At 36.6% G+C, this 21,977-nt stretch overlaps 1 protein-coding gene across 1 annotated transcript in view; it reads left to right on the top strand.

Moving 5' to 3' along the window:
- Positions 1 to 21,977, top strand: part of LOC130071394 (zeta-sarcoglycan) — a 146,743-nt gene that overhangs the window by 16,715 nt on the left and 108,051 nt on the right. Inside the window, 1 exon segment of the mRNA XM_056236186.1 lies at positions 16,534 to 16,635. Coding sequence (XP_056092161.1) covers positions 16,534 to 16,635 — 102 coding nt within the window.

Genomic DNA, 21,977 nt, shown 5'->3' with positions numbered 1-21,977 from the left:
AATTTTAAATAACTTGAAAACATAGTGATGAAAATCTGATTTTTACTAAATATGTAGCTTAGAAGAGATGCAGTGACTGAAAAGTGAATTACGTATTTAATAAATGAATTATTTATTTGATCAGAGAATCATTTATTTATATAAACCAAGCAAACAAACGTAATCACTTATGTAAACAGCTACTTGTTGGGAAAGAAAAATCATAATGAGTCTAATCCTCATTGCAGCTCATTCTAAATGGCCCACTTATATAGGAATAAGACCGCCTTATTAACATACATTGTGATCAACCACTGTTTGTTTGTTTGTTTGTTTGTTTGTTTGTTTTATTTATTTAGCTTTGTTTTGCTGTGTTTTATTTTGTTTTGCCATTTAGGGGGCCGGGTCAAGGGCATATAATTTAGACGCGACGCTAGGGATATGTCCCTACCAATAACCAGTGACAACTGAATTGTCCCTACCAATAATTTTGATCTAACAATTAAAATATATGCATATATAACAACTACTGTTGTTGTAATTTAATGTTGATTTAATTTCGTAGTAGTGTCTCGGGTATGTTTTCATCAATCATCACCTGCTGTCTGTGTAATTTAATGTTAATCAAACAACAAAAGGAAACGAGAGAATCATTCACTGCTCTTCACTGAATAACTTTAGTAACTTTATTAAGAATCAATGTATATTTAATTAATACAGTGAAGACTAGGCAGAATTTTATTCTTACATTGGATTATTACTTTATTCAATGTATGTACAGTATAGTACGCTAGTAGTATGCAATTTTTTTTAATATTATTGTATTTTTCCTCTTGTTTGTAAAAAAATAAATACAAATTATGTATAACTGACTATTTTAACTCGATCATTGTTGTTTGTTGATGATGAAACTGTTCTGAAAGTTGGGGGTCATTTTGGTTTTTTTATGAACGCATTGACTCGGGCCCCCTTACAGAGTTTTGCTTATGCCCCAGAAGTCTAGGATCGGCACTGGTCATATGCATCAGACGTTCAACCAACAGTCCGTGGGCGTCTGAGGCTGAGACTATAGGAGAGGATAGAAGTTGTTTATGCAGAAGTAAGCTATTGTGATCACCAAACATTCAACAGCATATAGCACAGCAGACAATGTGTGACTGCAGTGGTCAGATGTAAGTACAGTAGACTGGAGCTACTTCCCAGCACTGGTCAGTTCATATGTTTTGTGAGTTTGGTGTTTGAGGTAAGCGACAAGAGATTTTGTGTAGAGTGAAAGAGAAAGAAAGTGGGCCAAAGAACTTTACATCTTTGAACTTTGAGTGAAGCCAAGTAATGTATTTGCCCTCTTTCAGAAGAAGTGCACAGTGGTTTTCTCACAGCACTCTCTCTCTCGCTCTCTCTCTCTCTCTCTCTCTCTCTCTCTCTCTCTCTCTCTCTCTCTCTCTCTCTCTCTCTCTCTCTCTCTCTCTCTCTCTGTTCCTCTCCATCATTCTTTTCCTCATTCTGTTTCTCTTTTTGGAATGCATCTGATCTCTCGCTCTGTGTGTATGAGGTTGAAAGGTTGTTTTGAAAGTTGGTGCATCATAAGCAGATAGAAGGGAATTCGCTGATTTTCTTTCAGCCTCAAACTGTGTGTTGAATGTGTGCTTGAGCATAAAAGGCTGGGTCATCGTGTGTGATAGCTTGTTTGAATGTGTGTATAAATGCAGCCTTGAAATCACATGGAATGTGCATTTAGTCAGACTATAATGTAGTGTAGGCATCTTTGTGTTTGAAATCATATAGCATTAAGCGTTTTTCAGCAGATCACATATGTTTGGAAGTTTTGATCAGGCATGTAGTTAGTGGCATTATCTAAGCAGCATCCGATATTTTTCTCATCATAAGTCATGTTTATTGATATATTGATTTATACAAACCCTACTAGCTTGAAATGAGTTTCGATCAGCAACTGAGAAGATCCATCCGAGCATATCTTTCGTTCATAGCAGTTTTCCCTCATTATTTCTAAATGGAATATTACAGAGCAAGCTGGTTTTGATATAAAGGGCAAGGCAATCATTTATGCATGCTTCCTGTTTGGTCTGCTTATTAGAGATTTGATGAATAAGGTTCCACATTTGAATGATTGCTTCCTGATTGTTTATTAAGTTTCAATGTCATGGGTCGCAGCAGTAAAAGGACAGAGTTAGCAGTATGCCTGTGTGTGCATGCGCACTCATTTTTCTTCTTTTTTGTTTAAATGAAACGAAAGCCGTTACTGTGAAAATTATTATTATCTTAAGTGTCTTGTTCTTTTTTCTTTTTTTCTTTTTTTTTACACATGAGCTGTTCAGTACAATAGAAGTGGAAAAGCTTTCGATTTCAAAAAAGCCCCAGGCAGAAAAAAAAGAGAGAAAGTGAGATTTATAATAAAAGAAAGAGATAAGCAATGAGATGAACAATGAGAAGGGTTCTGAGTTCAAATGCAGAGTTGCTGCTAGTTATGTATTCATCAAATATAAGTATTAATATGAAGGCTTTTGTTTGCATCCTGGAGAAATATGGACTAAAGGGTGATGTTGTGTTGTGGTTAAGCCTCAGGACTGGCAACTGAAAGACTGCTAGTTTGAACCCCATAAGGTTTGACCCATTGTATTGCCATAATGAGACATTTCTGAGAGATTGGTGATATGAACCAAAACGCATGTTTGTTTTTTTTCCAGAGGTACAGTAAGCTATTAGTTACTCTACCATTCAAGCGTTTGGGTGTGGTAAATTTTTTAGTAACACTGTTTTGAAGGTCCCTTTTGAACATTCTGTTGACTAAGTAAGTTTGCAACTACATGTCAACTAACTCTCATTAGAGTATTAGTAGACTGTCTGCTTAATATCAGCTAACACTTTATTGTGATGCTCCCCAATAGACATTCCTACTGACTATAAGTAACTTTGCAACTACAAGTCAACGTATTATCACCCAAACCCTAACAGTCTATTAATACTCTACTATCACTGTAATGAGAGTGAGTAGACATGTAGGTGCAACTTTACTTACAGTCAACAGAATGGGTTAAAGGGTCCATAAAAATGAAGTGAATCCGAAAACAATTATTTTTCGTAAAATACACACTGATGGAAACATCAAAAACAATCCTTTAAATAAAAATTTGAAGACGGGTTTTAATATCAGATACATATTGTGTAGGTAACAATGAAGTTTATTCTATTCTTCTCCCAGTTCACTGGCCACTTACTTTTATGTATTTTGGGAGAAATTGATTAATTTTACTTAATGTAAATCCGACAGGTCCGATTCTCTGAATAGCGGTGCAGACTAAAATGGCGGTGCCCGTCGTGTACTATAGATCAACTAACATGATCCTTTTAAAGGTGTTTAAATGACAAAACACACTCACTTATACATATTTGGCAATCTGAATATATCAGATAATTCATGATACAGTTAACAAGTTTGTGAATATTTTTAATAAAAAAAAGGAAAAACAAAATAAAAGCGATACATCTGCCATGCAGCGCTATTGTGGCGGTGATGTGTCACGTGACAACCATGATGCATCACCATGGAAAAAAAATGAAGTGATACATTCTAAAATAATGGTCACCTTAAAAACTCATGCTGGGGGCTCAAATAGAATAAAGAATATAGAGCCCCTAGAATATAGCTTAAATAGCCCTCCAACAAACCCCATCTTAAGGCGTCTCCGGCATCAGAACCCTTGCTGATGTTGCCTTGATTGAAAAACTTGTTTGATATTTGTACTTTTACTTGTAGAAGTAAAGTACTTGTAGAACTTGTACAGTAGAATATTTCTACTGCTATAGATTGTTTGCCTCGCGGGGCATTGATTTATGATGTTGCGCAGGAACATACCGTGGAGAAGTTTGTTAGTATTTTAAAGGTCTTATAATTTAGATCAGATTTGACTTTCCTAACCTGAGAATAAAAAATAAAAAAATAAGGTAAAGGTGTTGTGCACCATAAAATGATGCATAAACAAATCAATAAATACATAATCTTACTTACCCAAACTTTTGAACGGTAGTGTAACTAAGGCATAAAATAACAAATGCATTTTTTTAGCTTGCCAAACGTAGCTTCTTGTTTTTATTTCAGCAACAGTCTTGTTGTTTGCTGTGATAATGGGGCGTTTTAGTATATATTATGACTAGGTTATAAACAAACAATAACTTCCTTACAGTAAATTCAATCTTACATGTTGGACCTCACTGTTACACTCATTTTTTTTATAAATATAAATTTTTTTTGAGTATATGTATTTATTTATTACAGTACTGTTTTGGATATGTATTCATTTTCATATATGACATGTCATATGAACAACAAGTTACTAAATAGACCAATTTAAACCTCATGAGCCTAAATACTGTACATCACAGTAACTGTTAATTTCTAACAGGACACAACTGAAAAATGTCTCGCGGTCTGGAGGGAAAGTCAATTGTAAACTCGGTAACAGCTCTGAATGATTGACTGGCTGAGTGAGTCCGAGTCAAACTGCTAATTCAGAACGGCTTTTGAGATCCTTTCCCCCCCTCTCCTTTGGAATAGTGCACAGATGAACAGTGCAGAATAAGACCAGAATGTGTATTAAGAAAATAAATGGGGTCAATTATGATTAGAATTTGTTGAATTTAAAACCATGTTGCTCCAGGGGAATTGTCGCTATAACAGCTTGAAAGTTGCAGAAACAAATTCACTGGCTTTGGTAACGATTCTGGTTGGTTATACAACACTGTTATGAAACTGTACATTTGTAATTATGCAAATACAAAATCACCATATTTAAAAGCTGATTGTATGAAAATGTACTTGGACGGGGAACGTTTAGAATTCATCCAGCATGAACCACCGACATGTTTGTGTGTGCTTTCTTATCACTAGTTGCTGATAGATTAAACTTCCTCCAGACGTCGGCATCGTGTTTGTTTCCTGGCCGGTGGTGGTGACAGTATGTTGATTCAGACGTGAGGTGTGACAAAACCCGGGACAGATGCTGAGACAATATGGCGCTCATAATCACTGATCTGTCACCGCGAGACATGCTCTTTGTATAAATAATTGTGTGTGCGTGCTTTGTGCATCTAATGTTGCCTTCATTTTTAGTCTGACACGTATGGCGCAGATCCACTTGAATGCTGTATTTGAGTGTGTGTGTGTTGGCGAAGAAAGATGGAGGGAGTGAGAAAACGAAAGACTGCTGACTGCACTGATTCGTATCTGTAGTGAGAAGAGGTCTGGAGAGTGGGAGATATTCAGAGCAGGGTGTTGTTTTGCTGCCTCTTTTGACAGCTAATCCACTGAAAAGTGAATAATGGCAGGCCTAGCTGTTTCAGTATTGTTTTAAGAAACACCAATCAGCACTTTTAGTGGAGGCACACCTGAATTCTTACCGCGCTCTTGCAGTATATCAGCTACCCATCAGGCTTAATGCTCCCCGAAGAGTTCAGAGGGTCAGCAGAAGGCTTGTGTATTCGTGCAGCTTCAGAAAATGGTTGAGTGAATTGAAAGACAGTCATAGTTTTAGTATATGCGCTGACTTCTTTGTAAAACTTTTTAGTTTGTGTTTTTAAAGGGGAAATATCAGGGACAGCAGACATTTCTTGGCTCGTTTGAAACATAGCTTGATGTACTGTGTTGTAGTTGCTTGAACACTTATGCTGATGCCTTCATTTGCTCGTCAGAAAATCCTGCTTCCGCTTCTGAAGTTCTGAAATGACATATGTCATGCTCAGGAATTGTTATTTTCTTTTTACTTTGTAAATATTGTACTGTCTACCACAGTATACACTACTGTTCAAAGGTTAATGGGGAAGATATATATTTTTTTTATGTTTTTAAAAAGAGAGTCTCTTATGATAACTAAGGCTGAATTTATTATTATACGGTCAAAATAGTAATATTGCGAAATATTATTACAATTTAAAGTAACTGTTTTCTATTTCAATGGATTTTAAAGTGTAATTTATAAGTGATCCTTCAGAAATCATTCCAACAATTTTTTATTATTATCACATATAATAATAAGGATATTTTTGTAGAAAAGGTGAAACTAATTTTTTCCTGTATTCTTTGATAAATATATATTTTTGGTAACAACATAAAAGTATTTACTGTCATTTTTGAACAATTTAATAAATCCTTGAACAAAAATCAATTGAATAAAAGTAAAAAAAAAGTGTCCGTGGTTAATTGCACATACGTATTTTTAAAGTACAAGTAACCTTTTTTCTTAGATTTTGAAGGATTAAAATAACTGATGTATAGCAGGCGGTTTAATCTGATTTGTCCCAATGCCTTGATTGTATAAGGCTTTAGAACACATCAGAAGAAACACAAATTCTGCAACCTGTTGAAATTACTAAATGTTCAAAATTTTATATTTTTTTATCATTTAAAGTTGTTTATAGACTGTTTGCCGGCCATGTCCACACTTGAATAAATTCTCTCCATCATATGTAATCAAAATATGTTGCTTTTAATGAAAAAGAAGCATTGAATAAAGCCCTTTTATTCCAGAAATTGTCTGAATGTGAGTTTGAAGATGTGGGATGCAGAGTGGTCTGCTCTTTTAATTCACGTGTGTGGTTTTGTCAAAAGAAATGCACAAAGGGAACACATTCATTCATCAGACTGTTTTCCTAGCATTCCCAGTTGTGTGCAGGTCTGTGAGCGAGTTGTTTACAGTATGAACAGCTCGGCATACAAAAAAGCCCTTGGTGTTCTCTCTTTACCTGCCTCTCACCTCTTAGCAACCCTCTTCAGAATCACACAGGCCCCTTCTCACTAGCCTCAAACAGCTCAGCATTAAACTCATATCAACTCCATTCAGTCCCTGTACACGCTGTCAGTGACAATCTAACCCAGCGTGAACCCAGCACACTTATTTCGCATTTACCTTGTGTCTTAATGTCAAGAGTGTTTTTGAATGTTTAGTATGTATTCAGCTGGTCTGAAGCATATTCTTCAGACTTATGGTGAGAGTGTGGGAAGACAACCATTAGTCCATGTATGTGTGTTGGTGTGCTTTCATGTTTGAGGAACAAAATGTAGCCATGCTTTTAACTTAAATATTTTTTTAAGCTTTGTGACTTTTGATGTGTGATTTCGCTTTTCCAATAACAAGCAGTTTTTTCTCTAACAAACTGCAACATAGTTTAGCTTATCCAGACGTTTGACTGGAGAAAAGGTCACAGTTAGAGTTGTTTAAGCTAGAGTTGTTAGAGTTGTACTAAGTTGTTAAAAATATGTACTACTTTTAGAGCAATAACCGATTGATTTATTTTTATTAGGGGTTCAAGCGTGTAGCGCTGAAATCCTATTGTAATTGTTGGAATTTCCAAGGATCAGCACTCTCCCATAAAAGTGATTGGGCAGACCACACCGTAAGTCGAAGGGACTTAAAGTTTTTGAGGGATGATAGTACCCACAACGTCTACAATGTCACCAAAGCTCACCCAAATCGGTCTGATGTTGGCGCTACAGAGATGTAGCCATGGTCAGATCTGCCATTTTCTTAAACTGCTGGTTTTGCATTCTTTTAATTCAGAGACTGTGACAAAAGTAAGGGTCATTGGGACTGTTGATTAGGTTACCGAGTCAATCACAAAGTCTCTCTGTTGTAATTTGCCACACAAAGCAAATGGGGCTTGGATTTGATTGAATTACTGACTCTGATTCACACACTGGCTTTGCCACGAATGGTTAAACAAAGAAATGCATTGCTTATCACGCTGACACAGACATGTGACCAAAGGGCCCATCTTGGAATCAGGATCACGTGGAAGAACCCCTCCGAAGGTGACAAGACGAACATTGTCCATTCAGATAAGCGCACACACGTGGAATCCCCCTGGGGTTTTTCGCTTACACACACAGAAGAGAATTGTAAGATTAGACAACTGGCCATTGTAGCAGTTGCTTAAACTCATCAAATTCGAAGCACACACGCTCACACGGGACTGGTCGCGAGTTCACCGCGTGACCATCGCTGGTTGAACTTCTGAACACCCATTTACACACACAGAACACTCGGAACACATGGGATCAAAAAAATCCCCTTTTGTAAATGTATAATGTTTTGTGGTTGTGTTTTCATGATTCCCTGGTGACAAAACTGGTATAACCGTAAGCTTTTATGATATGTGATCAATTTAACATCCGTTTTAATCACGAAAATCATGTATCTGCATTTCAGCAGATTCCTAAACTTTCCTGCTAAACTCCAGCCGGAGTTTTCCTTCTTCGTCGTTTTCCTACTTTGTTTTAATCTAAGTTTTCTTTTATTTTGATCTACCTCAGTTTGATAGTTGACTTCGGTCAGTGTATTCACGAACGAAACAAGCCTAAGATTTATCGTTTCTCGTACGGCCGCAGCTGGAGCACTCGCAAACATCTGCCTCCTACCGGAAGACGCGCCAGACAACTCCAACCACGCTGCCTTTGTAACACAACTCAACACAAAGGGACCGTGTTTAAATCAAGTAACGTACAAATCTCAATTAAGTGCTGCTTAAAGTTGTCTAGATTAATATTGGAATCCTTTGGGTCTCTGTTGCACTGTTTGAACTGTTCTGTCTCTCTCACTCTCTCTCACACCCACTCTCTCTCTCTCTCTCTCTCTCTCTCTCTCTCTCTCTCTCTCTCTCTCTCTCTCTCTCTCTCTCTCTCTCTCTCTCTCTCTCTCTCTCTCTCACTCTCATTCTATCTGTCTCTTTTTAAATACGTCATATTGCAATCCTGTATTAATTGTTTGTTTTGATATGCATATTATTTACTCCTGCGTGATTTTTAGTAGTCTATATAACCCTTAGTATTGTGTTATTAAATTCCATAATCCTTTGAATCGAATCTGTCTCATTGTCCCATGATTGAAGTCTCTGTAATATGTCAAAGGTCTGTAAAGTTACCAAAGCTCTACCTCGGTTAACTATTTTAAACATCTGAAAGTGCCGTATACGAGCAGATACTTCCGTGTGGCCAGCGGAAAATATTCACTCGGTATACAGGCAGGTAATCTTGTGATATAAGGAAGTTTTCATCTCTGGTTCGCAGGACGAACCAGGTGCCTGACAAACTAATTTGGAATCACATGTAAATTTACTCTGAAAATTAATCTGACTTAACTGACCTATATATCAATAATTACTACGATCGATCGTGTTAATTATTCCTATATGGTAATGTTTAGTCCATTCCCTATTTGGGATAATTTAATTTATGTATGCGATTACATATTCATTATCTAATGAATAATATTCCCCATTTGAGTTAAGTAATTTCCCCAAACAGACTCATTGTCGCTACAGAGATCAAAAGTATGTAATGGCTTATAGCTCCTAAACCATTCGTTGCAGGCTCAAGAGTCTTATACTGTTGGCTCAAAACTAACAAAACGCACATATTGGATTTGATCGTCACTCTGGCAAAAAAAATGGTACAAACTTTTCTGAATTGATTGAAGTAAACATCTTATTTTAGCTAAAGTATTTGTATCAATAATTTGTGCCTTTGCCCCATGCTTTTTCAATTCCCACCTCATGCATTTATACGTTTTTTTAAACAAAATGATCCACTTTTATTTTCATACAAAATCTGTTGCTTCATCAATGTTCAATACACGCATCGTTTTTTTTCTGCAATTTTTCTGCAAACGTTTCTAAAGGTGTGCCTTTTGTAGCCCTGTTGTATCTTATATATGGGTTTTTTTTTAGGGTAGCTGGACTTCAGCTGAACTATGAGTAGCTTGTATCTTGGCAAACTGCAGTTTCAAAACAGTTTCCCCTACACTGGCACCCTTGAAGTCAGGTTGATGTTACCAGCCATAATGTCAGATGCATCAAAAGATGATGGACCGTGCGTCATCCCTGCTGGGTTTCTGGAGTGTTCTTGTGCTGATAATGTTCATAGCTTCTGAATCCAACCGTAGTTGGACTATTTATCAGATTAGAACATGGATTCACCAGTTCCTCCCACACTCTCTGTCTCTGTGATTGTGTGGAGACGTTCAGGCAAATCCAATCATACACGCGCGCACAGTTGAAGGGGCTATGATATGTTTGTCCAATTAGCCTGGCAACAAAGGATCATTACCTTGACACAGCAGTGTATTAGAAGCTGATTAAAAGAAGATGTCAGTTCCTATGCTGAGCATAATGCGTGGGACCGATACAGATCTGGCTCTCTCAGCAGGCTTGTCCTTTCTTACCCACGCTGCCCGTCATGATCACCCTTTCATGTTTGTTTTGTTCTTTCTCTCTTTGTCTTTTGCTCTTTTTATATCCTTTGCTACTTTCTGCTGGAGATGTGTTTATAATAATGCAGCCGTCTTTGTGTTGAAACTCTTGCTGTGTGGCACTCACAGTCTCTGTGGGTAAGGGCTTTGACAATCGCTTAAGCCAAAAGACCACTGAGCTCTTATAGCAATGATCTATCAAACAGGCCTCCACAATATACTCAGTTTTTTGCTAACTAACTAACTAACTAACTAACTAACTAACTAACTAACTAACTAACTAACTAACTAACTAACTAACTAACTAACTGACTAAAACTCAAAAATATGTCTATCAACCCACTTATCCATCCATCCATCCATCCATAACATGCATCTATCAATTAATCTGTCAATTATACACCCACCAGTTCATCCATCCGTCCATCCATCCATCTATCCATCCGTCCGTCCGTCCGTCCGTCCGTCCGTCCATCCATCCATCCATCCATCCATCCATCCATCCATCCATCCGTCCATCCATCCGTCCATTATTCACCCACCAGTTCATCCACCCTTACATGCAGCCATCCTTCCTTAACATGCATGCATCCAGCCATCCTTCCATCTGTCCATTACTCACCCACCAGTTCATTCATCATTACATGCAGCCATCCTTTCTTAACATGTGTCAGTTCGTCCATCTATCCATCCATCCATCCATCCATCCATTATTCACTCTCCATTTCATTTGTAAATCATCCACCCATCCGTCCATCTGTCCTTAACATGCATCCATCCGTCCATCACATTCTTCCTTCCATCTGTCAATTTCATCCATCCATCCATTACATGATTCATCTTCAGCATCCATCCATCAATCACATGCATTTGTCACACGCATCCATCAAATGCATCCATCACATGCATCCATAACATGACATTTATCTCTTTTTGCATTGTTATGAAATTTTTAATATTTCAAATATGAGTCACAATTTAGTGGCCAAGGTCAACAAAATAAACTTGACCACTAAAACGAAGGTTGCATTTTTATCCCTGGTTGAAAATTTGGACAGTTGTTAATATTACACCCATGTGTTTTTGAGAAAGATCCTTAAACTGAGTATTCTGAGAGGGTTGTCCTTGCAATTGGTGAAATTTAAGTGGCTTTTTTAAATCTGGTAAAATAGTGTGTAAACTGCCCTAATTTAGAAGTCTGACTGGGGCTCTGCTGAAGCTCCGCCTCTCAGGGGTCTTTAGCTAATCATAGACCAATCAGTGTTATTATTTAGTCATTTGTGCAAGGCTACCACATCGATCCATTCACAACAAGGACTTACATTATAGCACCTCCCAATAGGGTGATGAGGAGGTGACTGTGTGTGTGTATGTGGGGGGACACAACTGCTGGTTTGCATTATTTTCCGCTGTTCTGCAACATAAATTTTTAAAAGCAGCATCCAGCAAAGGTTGTTTAAATCGAATAATACATCGATCCAGAGTACACCCGTGCCTGGCAAGGCATAGTTAAATCTACAGAGTGAAAATAAATAAAGTCTTGACCTTGTAATAGGTTATTATTATTGAAATTCCAAAGTCAACTCAACGTTAAATTAAAATTCAATAAAGACCTTTATTAGTATTTCAAAGCAACGTTTGTAACCCCCAGGCGTTATTTATATTTTGTGGGGGGTTTTTTTGCTCATGTTGGCAGACATTCAATTTGCAGCTGCATTTTTCTTCTACTAGCAACAGTGCTGTGAGCTGTGGTATTTGTCAGCGGAGACTCAGCTACAGTAACTTAGCTCAATAATACCAATTAATATTTTTATAGTTTTATATTATATATTATAGTATAGAAAATAATTATATATTATATTTTATACTTACATTTATTTTATGAGAACAGAATGATGAGAACATAGTATGCCATAACTGAAACCTAATCTGCTCAAGTGTTATCTATGCTGGCTCCGTTATATCAGCTAATCGAATCCCCACTAAAGGTTTAAATGGCACTGTATTGCCATGAATCAGCCGGCTGACAGCATACTGAAGTGATGATTGTATGTCTGTTTACATGATGTAGATTGCTCACACAGAGATGGTTGATTCACACTTGTGCTGTATTAAAAATGACTATGGATGAGTATGCATTTATGTCTGCAAAGCTGATGAAGAGGTTGATGAATGATCCATTGGGAATGTAGTTTGATTCCTGAATGGAAATACAGGCACCTGCATGCGACAGAAGAAATAATGTACACAAATAACACGTTAGCTTCTAATTCAACACGCTTGATATTATAGGAGATTCCACTTTCCCTTTTTGCCCTTATGTCACAGAGATGTTTGGTCTTAACAAGATCAGTCCAGCATGCTCAGTAGAAGCCGTTCAGTTGATCATGACAGGGAGAAGTGCTGAAATTGAAAATGTTTTGCAGGAGCAGCAACTCAGATGGCCATTGCTGTCGAGGAAGTTGATGGTACCACTGTCATGCCAGTTGAAGCAGAAATGCAAGCTGTAATGGTACTAAAAGAAGATCAAGTTATAGGCCTTAAGGCCTCACTGACACTGTTGTCACTCCTTGAATCTCCTAAAGTGGTCACTGATTGAAAGAATGTCTAGTTATTGAGCTGGCACAGACTGTCACCAAGAAAACCCCTTTTTCACTGTGATGATGTCAGTGCTCGGTACAGTGCTGGATCTGCATGCTTTTTAAAGTAACTTAAAAACAAGCTATTTAAAAAATAAATCAACAGCAGTATGTAAATGACATGATATTTGTGAATGAAATCATTGTATTTCAGACAGACTGAGAAACTGTCTGAGTGTATCTCTCAGCTGAAGGTGCATTGAAACATTGGCCGCTTATTGTAGAACGGTTTGTAATAATAGAGTGATGCAGGGATGACGTCAAAACCCGGAAGACTAATTCGCTAGTGGTTCACTCGAGATTGCCCTATGGGTTTTTATAATGTTTTTTTTTTTTTTTTTTTTTTGTGAGTAAAATATGATCTGTGGTAAACATAACTTTACAATGCTTGGACGTTTTGTTCTACACTGCAAACTGCACACCCTAAACATTCAGCTTTAAAATTCATGTTTTGACATGGGTGTGTGTAATTTACGTTGTAGATCAAAACGTGTCGTCAAAAAGTATTGTCAACTTCTGTACCTTATTTTACTAATAAATGTAAAAACCCCCTTGTAAAAACCCATAGGAAAATTTTGAGGGAACCACTGGCGAACAATTTTTCCAGGTTTTGGCCTTATCCCTACAGCACACTATGGAGCTGTTAAGTTTTGATACTTCATTGTAGACAGCTGTTTTGAGGACATTATCACTGATGTTATTGGTTCCTGGTTTGAGGTCAGCAGGTTTAGTGGATCAGTTTTCTAAGAACCACCTTGTCTTTGGTGGAATTTGTGTATCATTTCAGATGTCGTGCAAGTTCCAATCCCACCACAGAATCCTGTTAACCTTGATAAAAAAATGTATTGTGTTATTATGATATCTTATTCTAGTGAATCAATATGGCTTTTTGTTTGCTTACCAAAAGCAAACTGAAAACAAGAGAAAAAGGAACATATTTAATCTGTACAACATTAAGTAATATAATGTATAATGCACGGGTTTTCAAAGTTAAAGACAGTGGGCCTTCCTTTTGACACAACATACACAATGGCGCTCGTGCTTTGATGAATACCATCTTTGAAGAAATCGGCTAGGTTTTCTCTGCATTAAGGCTGTTTTGGACTCTTAATGCAGAGAACTGTTCGTTATACTTCCTGTTCGTTGTGGAATGCATTCGCTTACCGGAATGTTGTAAAATTTTATTACGATTTAAATTAGTACAAGTAGGAATGTACATACTGTCACTGTCTTGGATTCTTATTTTGATGTTCCAACGCTATCTCACGACCAATTCGTACGAATTCGTACGAGTGATTAAAAGGTGGCTAATTCGTACTAATTCATACGACTTCACTCGTACGAATTTGTACGATTTGTCTAAACCCACGTGATGGGTAGGTTTAGGGGCAGGGTCAGGGGTAGGTCATTCGTACGGATTCATACGAATTTGGTAACTCGTAAAATATGTAAGAATTAGCAAAAATCGTACGAATTTGTACGAGTGAGGTCGTATGAATTAGTACGAATTAGCCACCTCGTAAAATTCGTACGAATTGCTGTGAGATCGGGCTGGATGTTCTGTTGTGTTTCCCTTAGTTCCTGTTTAGTTTTTGTTTCCTTGGATTCTGATTATGTCCCTGTTGGTTTCTATGGTTAATTATTATCATGCGTTTCTTATTTGGTTCATTGTTATCACCTATATATATATATATATATATATATATATATATATATATATATACTTCCTGTTCAGTTTAGTCATTTGTTGTTTATTGTCTACTTGTAATGTGTTTTTTTAACAATCTCCTGTGCTTATAATAAAATACTGTAGTATTTCTCGTTCAAACGTTTGCTTACTACACCAAACCGTTACACATACTAGACATTTCTTGTCATTTCTAATCAGGCACTGAACAGAATACCTGTTTTGCAGTTTATCGGACTAAATGCTTTTTTTTACTCTTTCTCTAAAAATGGAAAATCTGGTCAAAATAAGTTAAGAAAAAAAAAAAAAAAACATCCACTCATTGGGTTCAGGTGTTCGTTGTTCTCTTTTTAAACTCTTGTTTAACAGCAGTGCCATGGTCTACTTTGCCAAAGAATAACAGGTTAACAGAGTCCACCTTTTCGGCTTTTAGTTTATCTGAAATTGTGTCGGAACAGGACTTGAAGTTCCCTATCTTCTGGCAGTGCTTTCACATTCAGTAATTATAGTGTTCTATGTGATAATTGTGACATAATGCTTTTAGAGTCAATCATGAAATCAGCTTATCTAGTAATTGACTAATTAACGTTGTCCAAGAACACAATAATGTACTCTTGAGAGAAAAAAGAACTGGTTAAAAGAGGTAAAAAAAAGATAAAAAGGTAGAATCATTTAAAAAGTATAGCCAATTTTTTTTTTTTTTTTTATAAATATGTTGAATCATAAAAAAACTACATACTTCTCTATCAACATGTCCAGTCTTTTTAAAAATATGAAAAATGTGGACTGGTATCTGACGTCATTATTGTAGTTATGGCATTTGGGAAGGAGATAGAGAGATAGGGGTAAAGGATGCTGGAAAACAGCCGTGGGGCTCCTTTTTGTGCAACCCAAATTGAATAGAGAAACCAGCCTTTGAGAGATGTTTAAATCCACATGCATTTACATCTGAGCATTTACAATCATTTATTAACGCAGAGACGTGGGAGCAAACTGGTAATTTTTTGTACATTCTGACATCCATATTCTTGCATTCTCTACAAGACAGAAAAGCTTTCATTCAGAAAAACAAGAGCATGCAAAATGTAACTATCAATTCATGCTTCTGGCAAAGCGGATCAATTTAGCAACAGTTACTTTAATTTTCAATATACAAAACAAAAGTGGAAACTCTACAATGGTAAAATAAACACAACAGTGTGCTAGAGCACAGTCAAAACCAGACAGTGAGCAAACTGAACTGAGGACAGTATATACAGAGTGAAATGAATGAACAAAACAAGGATCAGGTGTGTGAAATCAATGAAACGATGAGTAAGCATGACGACAAACGAAAACATACTTGGTTACCGTGACAACCTATGAAACAGAAAGTAAATACAAGAAACATTTAAAAATAAACTTAGGGTACATTTACACGATATCGATGAGCAAAAGACGGGAAAGTTTCTCCTTTTACGCTTTTTTGCGTACACCGTTCACTCTGATCCGTGAAAAAGACTAAACACGTTCTATAATGCACGTCAGGCAAATAGTTGCCGATGTCACTGAAGAAGTAATATGTATGCACATGATGTCACCGTTTTCACAAATTCACATTTTTGTTGTTTACATGGGGACAATGTTTTAAAAAGTTTCAGGCTCCCAAAACGGCATTGTCATCTACATGAATGGCCAAAACACATAAAAAGTTTTCCTTTTTTATTTGAAAATGGTGTGTTGTGTATAAACGGCCCTTAAAAGTCCATGAAAATGAAACTAGTGACACCAGCGGTACACAGCACAGGGAGACAGCATGTCTCTTAGCTTGTTATCATTCAGATGCTGATGTTTTGCCTTGAACTCAGGATATTTACAGGTGAAAAATACTTGATTCAGAAAAACAATCAATTAAAACCGTAAATATGTTAAACAATAATATATTTGCATGCATATCACAAACTCTTTCTCTCTCTTTTTCTCTTTCCCTCAGGATGGCATGGGAAATCTCCGCGTAACCAAAGAGGGCATCAGATTAGAGGGAGTGTCGGAGTTCCTTCTTCCACTTTATGTGAAAGAGATCAAATCCCGACGGGTAAGAATTTCGTTTTCTATACCTGTGCAGTTGGCAAATCATGGTGTAAACTTTTACATTTTTTTATTTGTTATATGAGTATTATCTCAGTTCTGTATTTCAAACACGTGGCACTTCATTATATACACGGGTAATGGCTGATTAAAATATTATGATGGTACTACAAATGATTTTCACTACCATGGTACCATGTCACAGTTATACCATAGTAAATTTTTTTTTTTGTTGGTGTCAGCAAACTAAGTGATTAGGGTAGTGGGTTTTGGCTTTGGACGAGGATTTTGCTCCTGTTCTCTTCACAGGTGCAGTAGGTCACATTGAAAGAGCTGCTGCTGAATCCACGTTAAGCAGCTCAAACAACCTGCTGAACTTTGCCTGCTAAATCCCTCAGTGAAGCTATTTCACTCGGTGCTGCCATTTAGCGAGTGAATTTACTGGTTGATGTCTTTTCAGCCTGTAGCACAGGTTCAGCTCATTCATTCAGCTTTATGTTACACTTGATGCGACAAGGGCTATTATTACTTAATGATTAAATTGTTGATTTAAATCCTTCAAAATTATTTAGTTCCTTTAAAAAGGTTTTTATTTTTATTTGATCTGACTTATCACTTCTCACATTTTCCTTTCATGTTGTGTTTATGTATATATATATATATCCTGTTTTATATACTCGTGTGTACACTACCGTTAAAAAGTTTGGGGTCGGTACGATTTTAAATACTTTTAAAAGAATTCTCTTCTGCTAACCATGGCTGTGCTTATTTGATTAAAAATACAACAAAAATCAGTTATAGTATTAAATATTATTCCAGTGTAAATCAGCTGTTTTCTGTGTGAATATATAGTAAAGTGTAATTTATTCCTGTGATCAAAGCTGAATTTTCAGCATCACCAGTGTCAGTGTCTTCAGTGTCAAATGATCCTTCACAAATCAGTATAATATGAGGATTTGATGCTCAAGAAACATTTATTATTATTATCAATGTTGAAACAGTTGTTGGTCTGTCAGTTGTACAGTTTTTTTTTTTTTTTTTTGGATTCTTTGATGAATAGGAAGTTCAAAAGACTTTTGTAACATTATGAATGTCTTTACTGTCACTTTCGATCAAATTAATTATTCCTTGATAAATAAAAGTATTGATTTCTTTCCTCCAAAAAATAAAAATAAAATTCTCACTGACCCCAAACTTTTGAACGGTAGTGTATGTGTGTGTGTGTGTGTGTGTGTGCGTGTGTGTTTGCATGTATGTATGCATAAGATTAAATGTATGTACATAAAGCATTGGATAACACAAAAGGATATTTTTTGAATACTCTTCATGCAACAGTGTATACATACAGTGGGTATCTAACCTGGATTGTATATATATATATATATATATATATATATTATGTTTAGGGCACAGGTTAAATGTTTATTAATGGACATTTGAAAACTTGTTTGGCTAAATGGAGTCAAGTTATTTGCGGCATGCTTGATTTTGCATTTTTGCTTCCCATTTGCAGTTTGTCAAGGTATGAGTTACAAAAATTAAGGACATTAATACAACATCTACACTCTTCATCAAATGCCGACACACCCACCGTGCTGACAGGGCATGTAAATTGTGAGGGTTTCAGACATCACTGGTCTGTCATTCCAGGTACCAGCTGTGATGCTGGAGTAAACGTGGTAGGGATTCTAGCTTGAACTCTTGATATATGTGAAAGGACAAAGTGTAGATCACTAAGATGAATAGGGCAAGCACACCAGCACACATTCTTTGTCAAGCACACATACAGAGAAGTACACAGGGTCGGGTGCTTCCCCAAACTCCTGCTGTACGCATGCATCATGTTCTGGTTCATTTGTATTAGGCCTCTGTTGACCTTTAGCACCCAATTGTAAACACAGCGTTGTTGATCTATATCTCTCCTTCTCTTTCCCTCTCTTTCTTGGTGTGTCTTACTCTTTAACTCACTGTGGCTATCTATCTATCTATCTATCTATCTATCTATCTATCTATCTATCTATCTATCTATCTATCTATCTATCTATCTATCTATCTATCTATCTATCTATCTATCTATCTATCTATCTATCTATCTATCTATCTATCAATACTTTAAAGAAAATATATTTAGTCAATATTTTGTCAACAAATATTTAAGCATGATTAAAATATTAAATTATTAACTTAACATATTTCATTTTACTCTGACTACAATTGCATCGTTTTATATATTTACTTATCCTATATTTATTTCAACATTTAACAAACACGGTGTTGTTATAGTTGTTATTCACGTCATGTTGAGCAGAGGCAAATTGTAATATTACTTTTATGTTGTGCATATACGTGATTAATCACATATTTATAGGATGCGTTCGGGTGAGTTAATTAACCCGATTGCTGCGTTTGAGTTTACTGGTGTTCATTCACTGTTTCGCTTCAGCTCGTGCAGCTCAAGCAGGTCAATCCCCGTCACACTGAATGAAATGATCTGAAACAAGCATAATCTTTCCCAAAAAGTGCATTATTAATATTCTGTGCTATTATGTTTAATATCCTTGAATTTAGGGTGCACTTTTCCATCTCATCTTCATAACAAAATGACAAAATCAAGAAGCCATTTTTTAACAAACACTTTTCGACCACAACCTTAGCCAAGTTCTTTCTTTTTTTCTTTTTTTTTTTCTCAGCAGTCCAGCTGCTTTAGATTTTTAGCCTAGGCTATCCCATGTTAAGGAACATTATACAAAACATGGGTTAACATATATGCTAGTCCTTTCAACAGATGTGGTAATTGGCACACTAGTGAAACTGAAATTAATAGAGGCATAGCAGTCTCTATAGTTTAGCCTATACTGATACACTGTGCAGAAACAATGGCCGCTGAGCCTGTTTGGAGTGCACATTCATTAATAATGATAAACCCTTTTACCACTGATCAGATAAACTTATAAAGAAGCCTTGTCCCTGAGCCAATAAATCAAAGTGCCTAATGTGTTAGCCGCAGTGATTAGCATTAAAGAACACAAACAAAGCGCAGGCTTTCTGCTAGCCCGCTGATGGCACTCCTGATTAGCCTCAATAATCACCAGCACACATCAAAGCCTGTTGAGGGCCCTTTGCATTTCCCCTCAGCACCCCACCGAGAACACAGCGTTGCAAATCCCAACACACCCTCACAGCGACATGGCAGCCATTTTGGATCATTTGCCTCAGATGACTGTGAGGGTGCGACATTGCGAATTATAATTAATCCACAAAGTGTAGAAAGCCAGAAGCTAGGGTTCGGGGGATGCAGCATGGTGGTCTTGGTCTTGGAGGAGAGCCTTGAGCTGTAAAAGCTGAATACTGCAGACAAGCTGTTTTGGCGTCTCCTACAAAGAGGGATTGTGCCATAGCCTGAATTGAATTGACACCCTGCTTCTAAGGGCCACCAATGATGTGTGACACAGGCACTCATGAAAGAGTGGCCAAAAAAGGAAACATGTGAAAGGAAAGGTGCTTGAGAAGGATGAATAAAGATTCACAACATGAGGGGCAGCAGGAGAAGTGACAGTATGTAGCCACCAAAAAAGAGGCCTGCAACATGAAAGGTTAAAATATATATATATATATATATTTGTGACATTGATGGGCTGACAAAATGACAAATAACCTGCACTATCATTTGAATTTGATTCAGACTTTATTTAGAATTGTATTTCAGACTTGTAAATAGGGTCCAAGCACCGAATCTGCGTAGATGATTATTTTATTGATGTAGATCCAGAATATTAATGTTATTATTTTAGTTAATTTGAGTATTTTTTGGGACTTTTATTTTGATAGTACTGAGCACCTGTCTGCATGTATATAATGGTGGTCACACTTAGGACAGGCAGGCACTGGGAAAGGTTGTTGTTGTTTTTTACCAGGGAAAGAGAGGCTGCAGACGCCATTTGTTTGCATGCTTGCTCAAATGGAAATAAACCGCATGAACGATTGGACTTATTACCAGTGGCGGCTCCAGACAATTTTGATTGGGGGGGCAATGGGGGGTCCTGGTCATTTCAAGGGGGGTCTCATGAAAACCAACAAAAAATACAGTGGACACGGCTAATAACTGCATATTGCTGCTACTTAACAACAAAAACAACACAGCATATCAACTACTTTGTTTTTAATCAATCAATTGCAGTTTGCAAACAATATGCTACTTAACAAATGGTAAATGGTAAATGGACTGCATTTATATAGCGCTTTCACAGACCCAATGGCCACCAAAGCGCTTTACATATTGCCTCACATTCACCCATTCACACACCGACGGTTTTTTGTTTTTAATTAATTAATCAATTGCAGTTTGCAAACAATATGCTCGAACTTTAATTGCCATAGCCACACCCATGACAGAAAACATATTTACAAAATAGTATCCTCCTCATCCTCCAATTCCTCGGTGTCCTGTTTCCAGTCTTTACTAAGAAATCTTATGAAAAATTATTTACAAAGTCTTCTGCAGGACAGTTCAATTCTTTACAATAATATAATATATTATAAAAGAAAATTAAGCTGTTACACTGAGATGGTTTAGGAAAACCATAAAGTGTTTTTGTACAGTCAATTAATTGTACAGGCAGCATTAAACCATCAAAGTTAAATGATTGTTTATAGCTTATTAATTTCCTAGCCTATATTTTTCTTTAGCAGGGGGTTTCAAACTTTTTAATGGCAATGAGCCCTAAACAATACCCTTGTGAGATTCTTTATTTAGGCTTATAATATAATAAAATATATGCCCAATATAATATAATATAAAAAAAATGAATTGAAGTATTTGAAGTGATAGTTTAAATGCTTCAATTTGTTTTCATATTATATTATTATAATATGAAAACAAACTGAAGCATTTACTGTAAATAGCTAGATCTAATAGCTAAATATTTTCAAGAAAAGTCAATATGTGAACTCTTTTATAGTAGCCTAATCTAACCATGCCTGAAACTATTTAAATCTATGTAAACTAATGATGTATTTTGCGTTTGCACGCGGATGGGTGTCTGTAATTGTTACCGTTCTGTGTCCATCATCCGTTATTTCCACCACTTTAATCAAACCACTCTTCTTTAAAACATGATATTGGGATTTTATTTCACATGTCTTTGCGTTTCTCGTCGCCTCTCGTATTGAGATATTTGGTCCGAACACACGACTCACTGCCAATCACACGCGCTCACATCATTCTCTTTCTTTGAAACCTGTAAACTGCACTCACCAGTTTGAGCACTGCAATTATTTCTCACATACAATCAAATGGATTTCCCCACACATTTCGCGTCAGTCCTCTGCGTGGCATATTATTCTTTTCTG

The sequence above is a fragment of the Rhinichthys klamathensis genome, unplaced genomic scaffold, assembly GCF_029890125.1.
Source record: "Rhinichthys klamathensis goyatoka isolate OS25496 unplaced genomic scaffold, OSU_Roscu_1.1 h1tg000440l_1, whole genome shotgun sequence".
Lineage (NCBI taxonomy): Eukaryota > Metazoa > Chordata > Actinopteri > Cypriniformes > Leuciscidae > Rhinichthys > Rhinichthys klamathensis.
The sequence above is the reverse complement of the archived record's forward strand: the minus strand, read 5'-3'. Positions and strand labels throughout refer to the sequence as shown.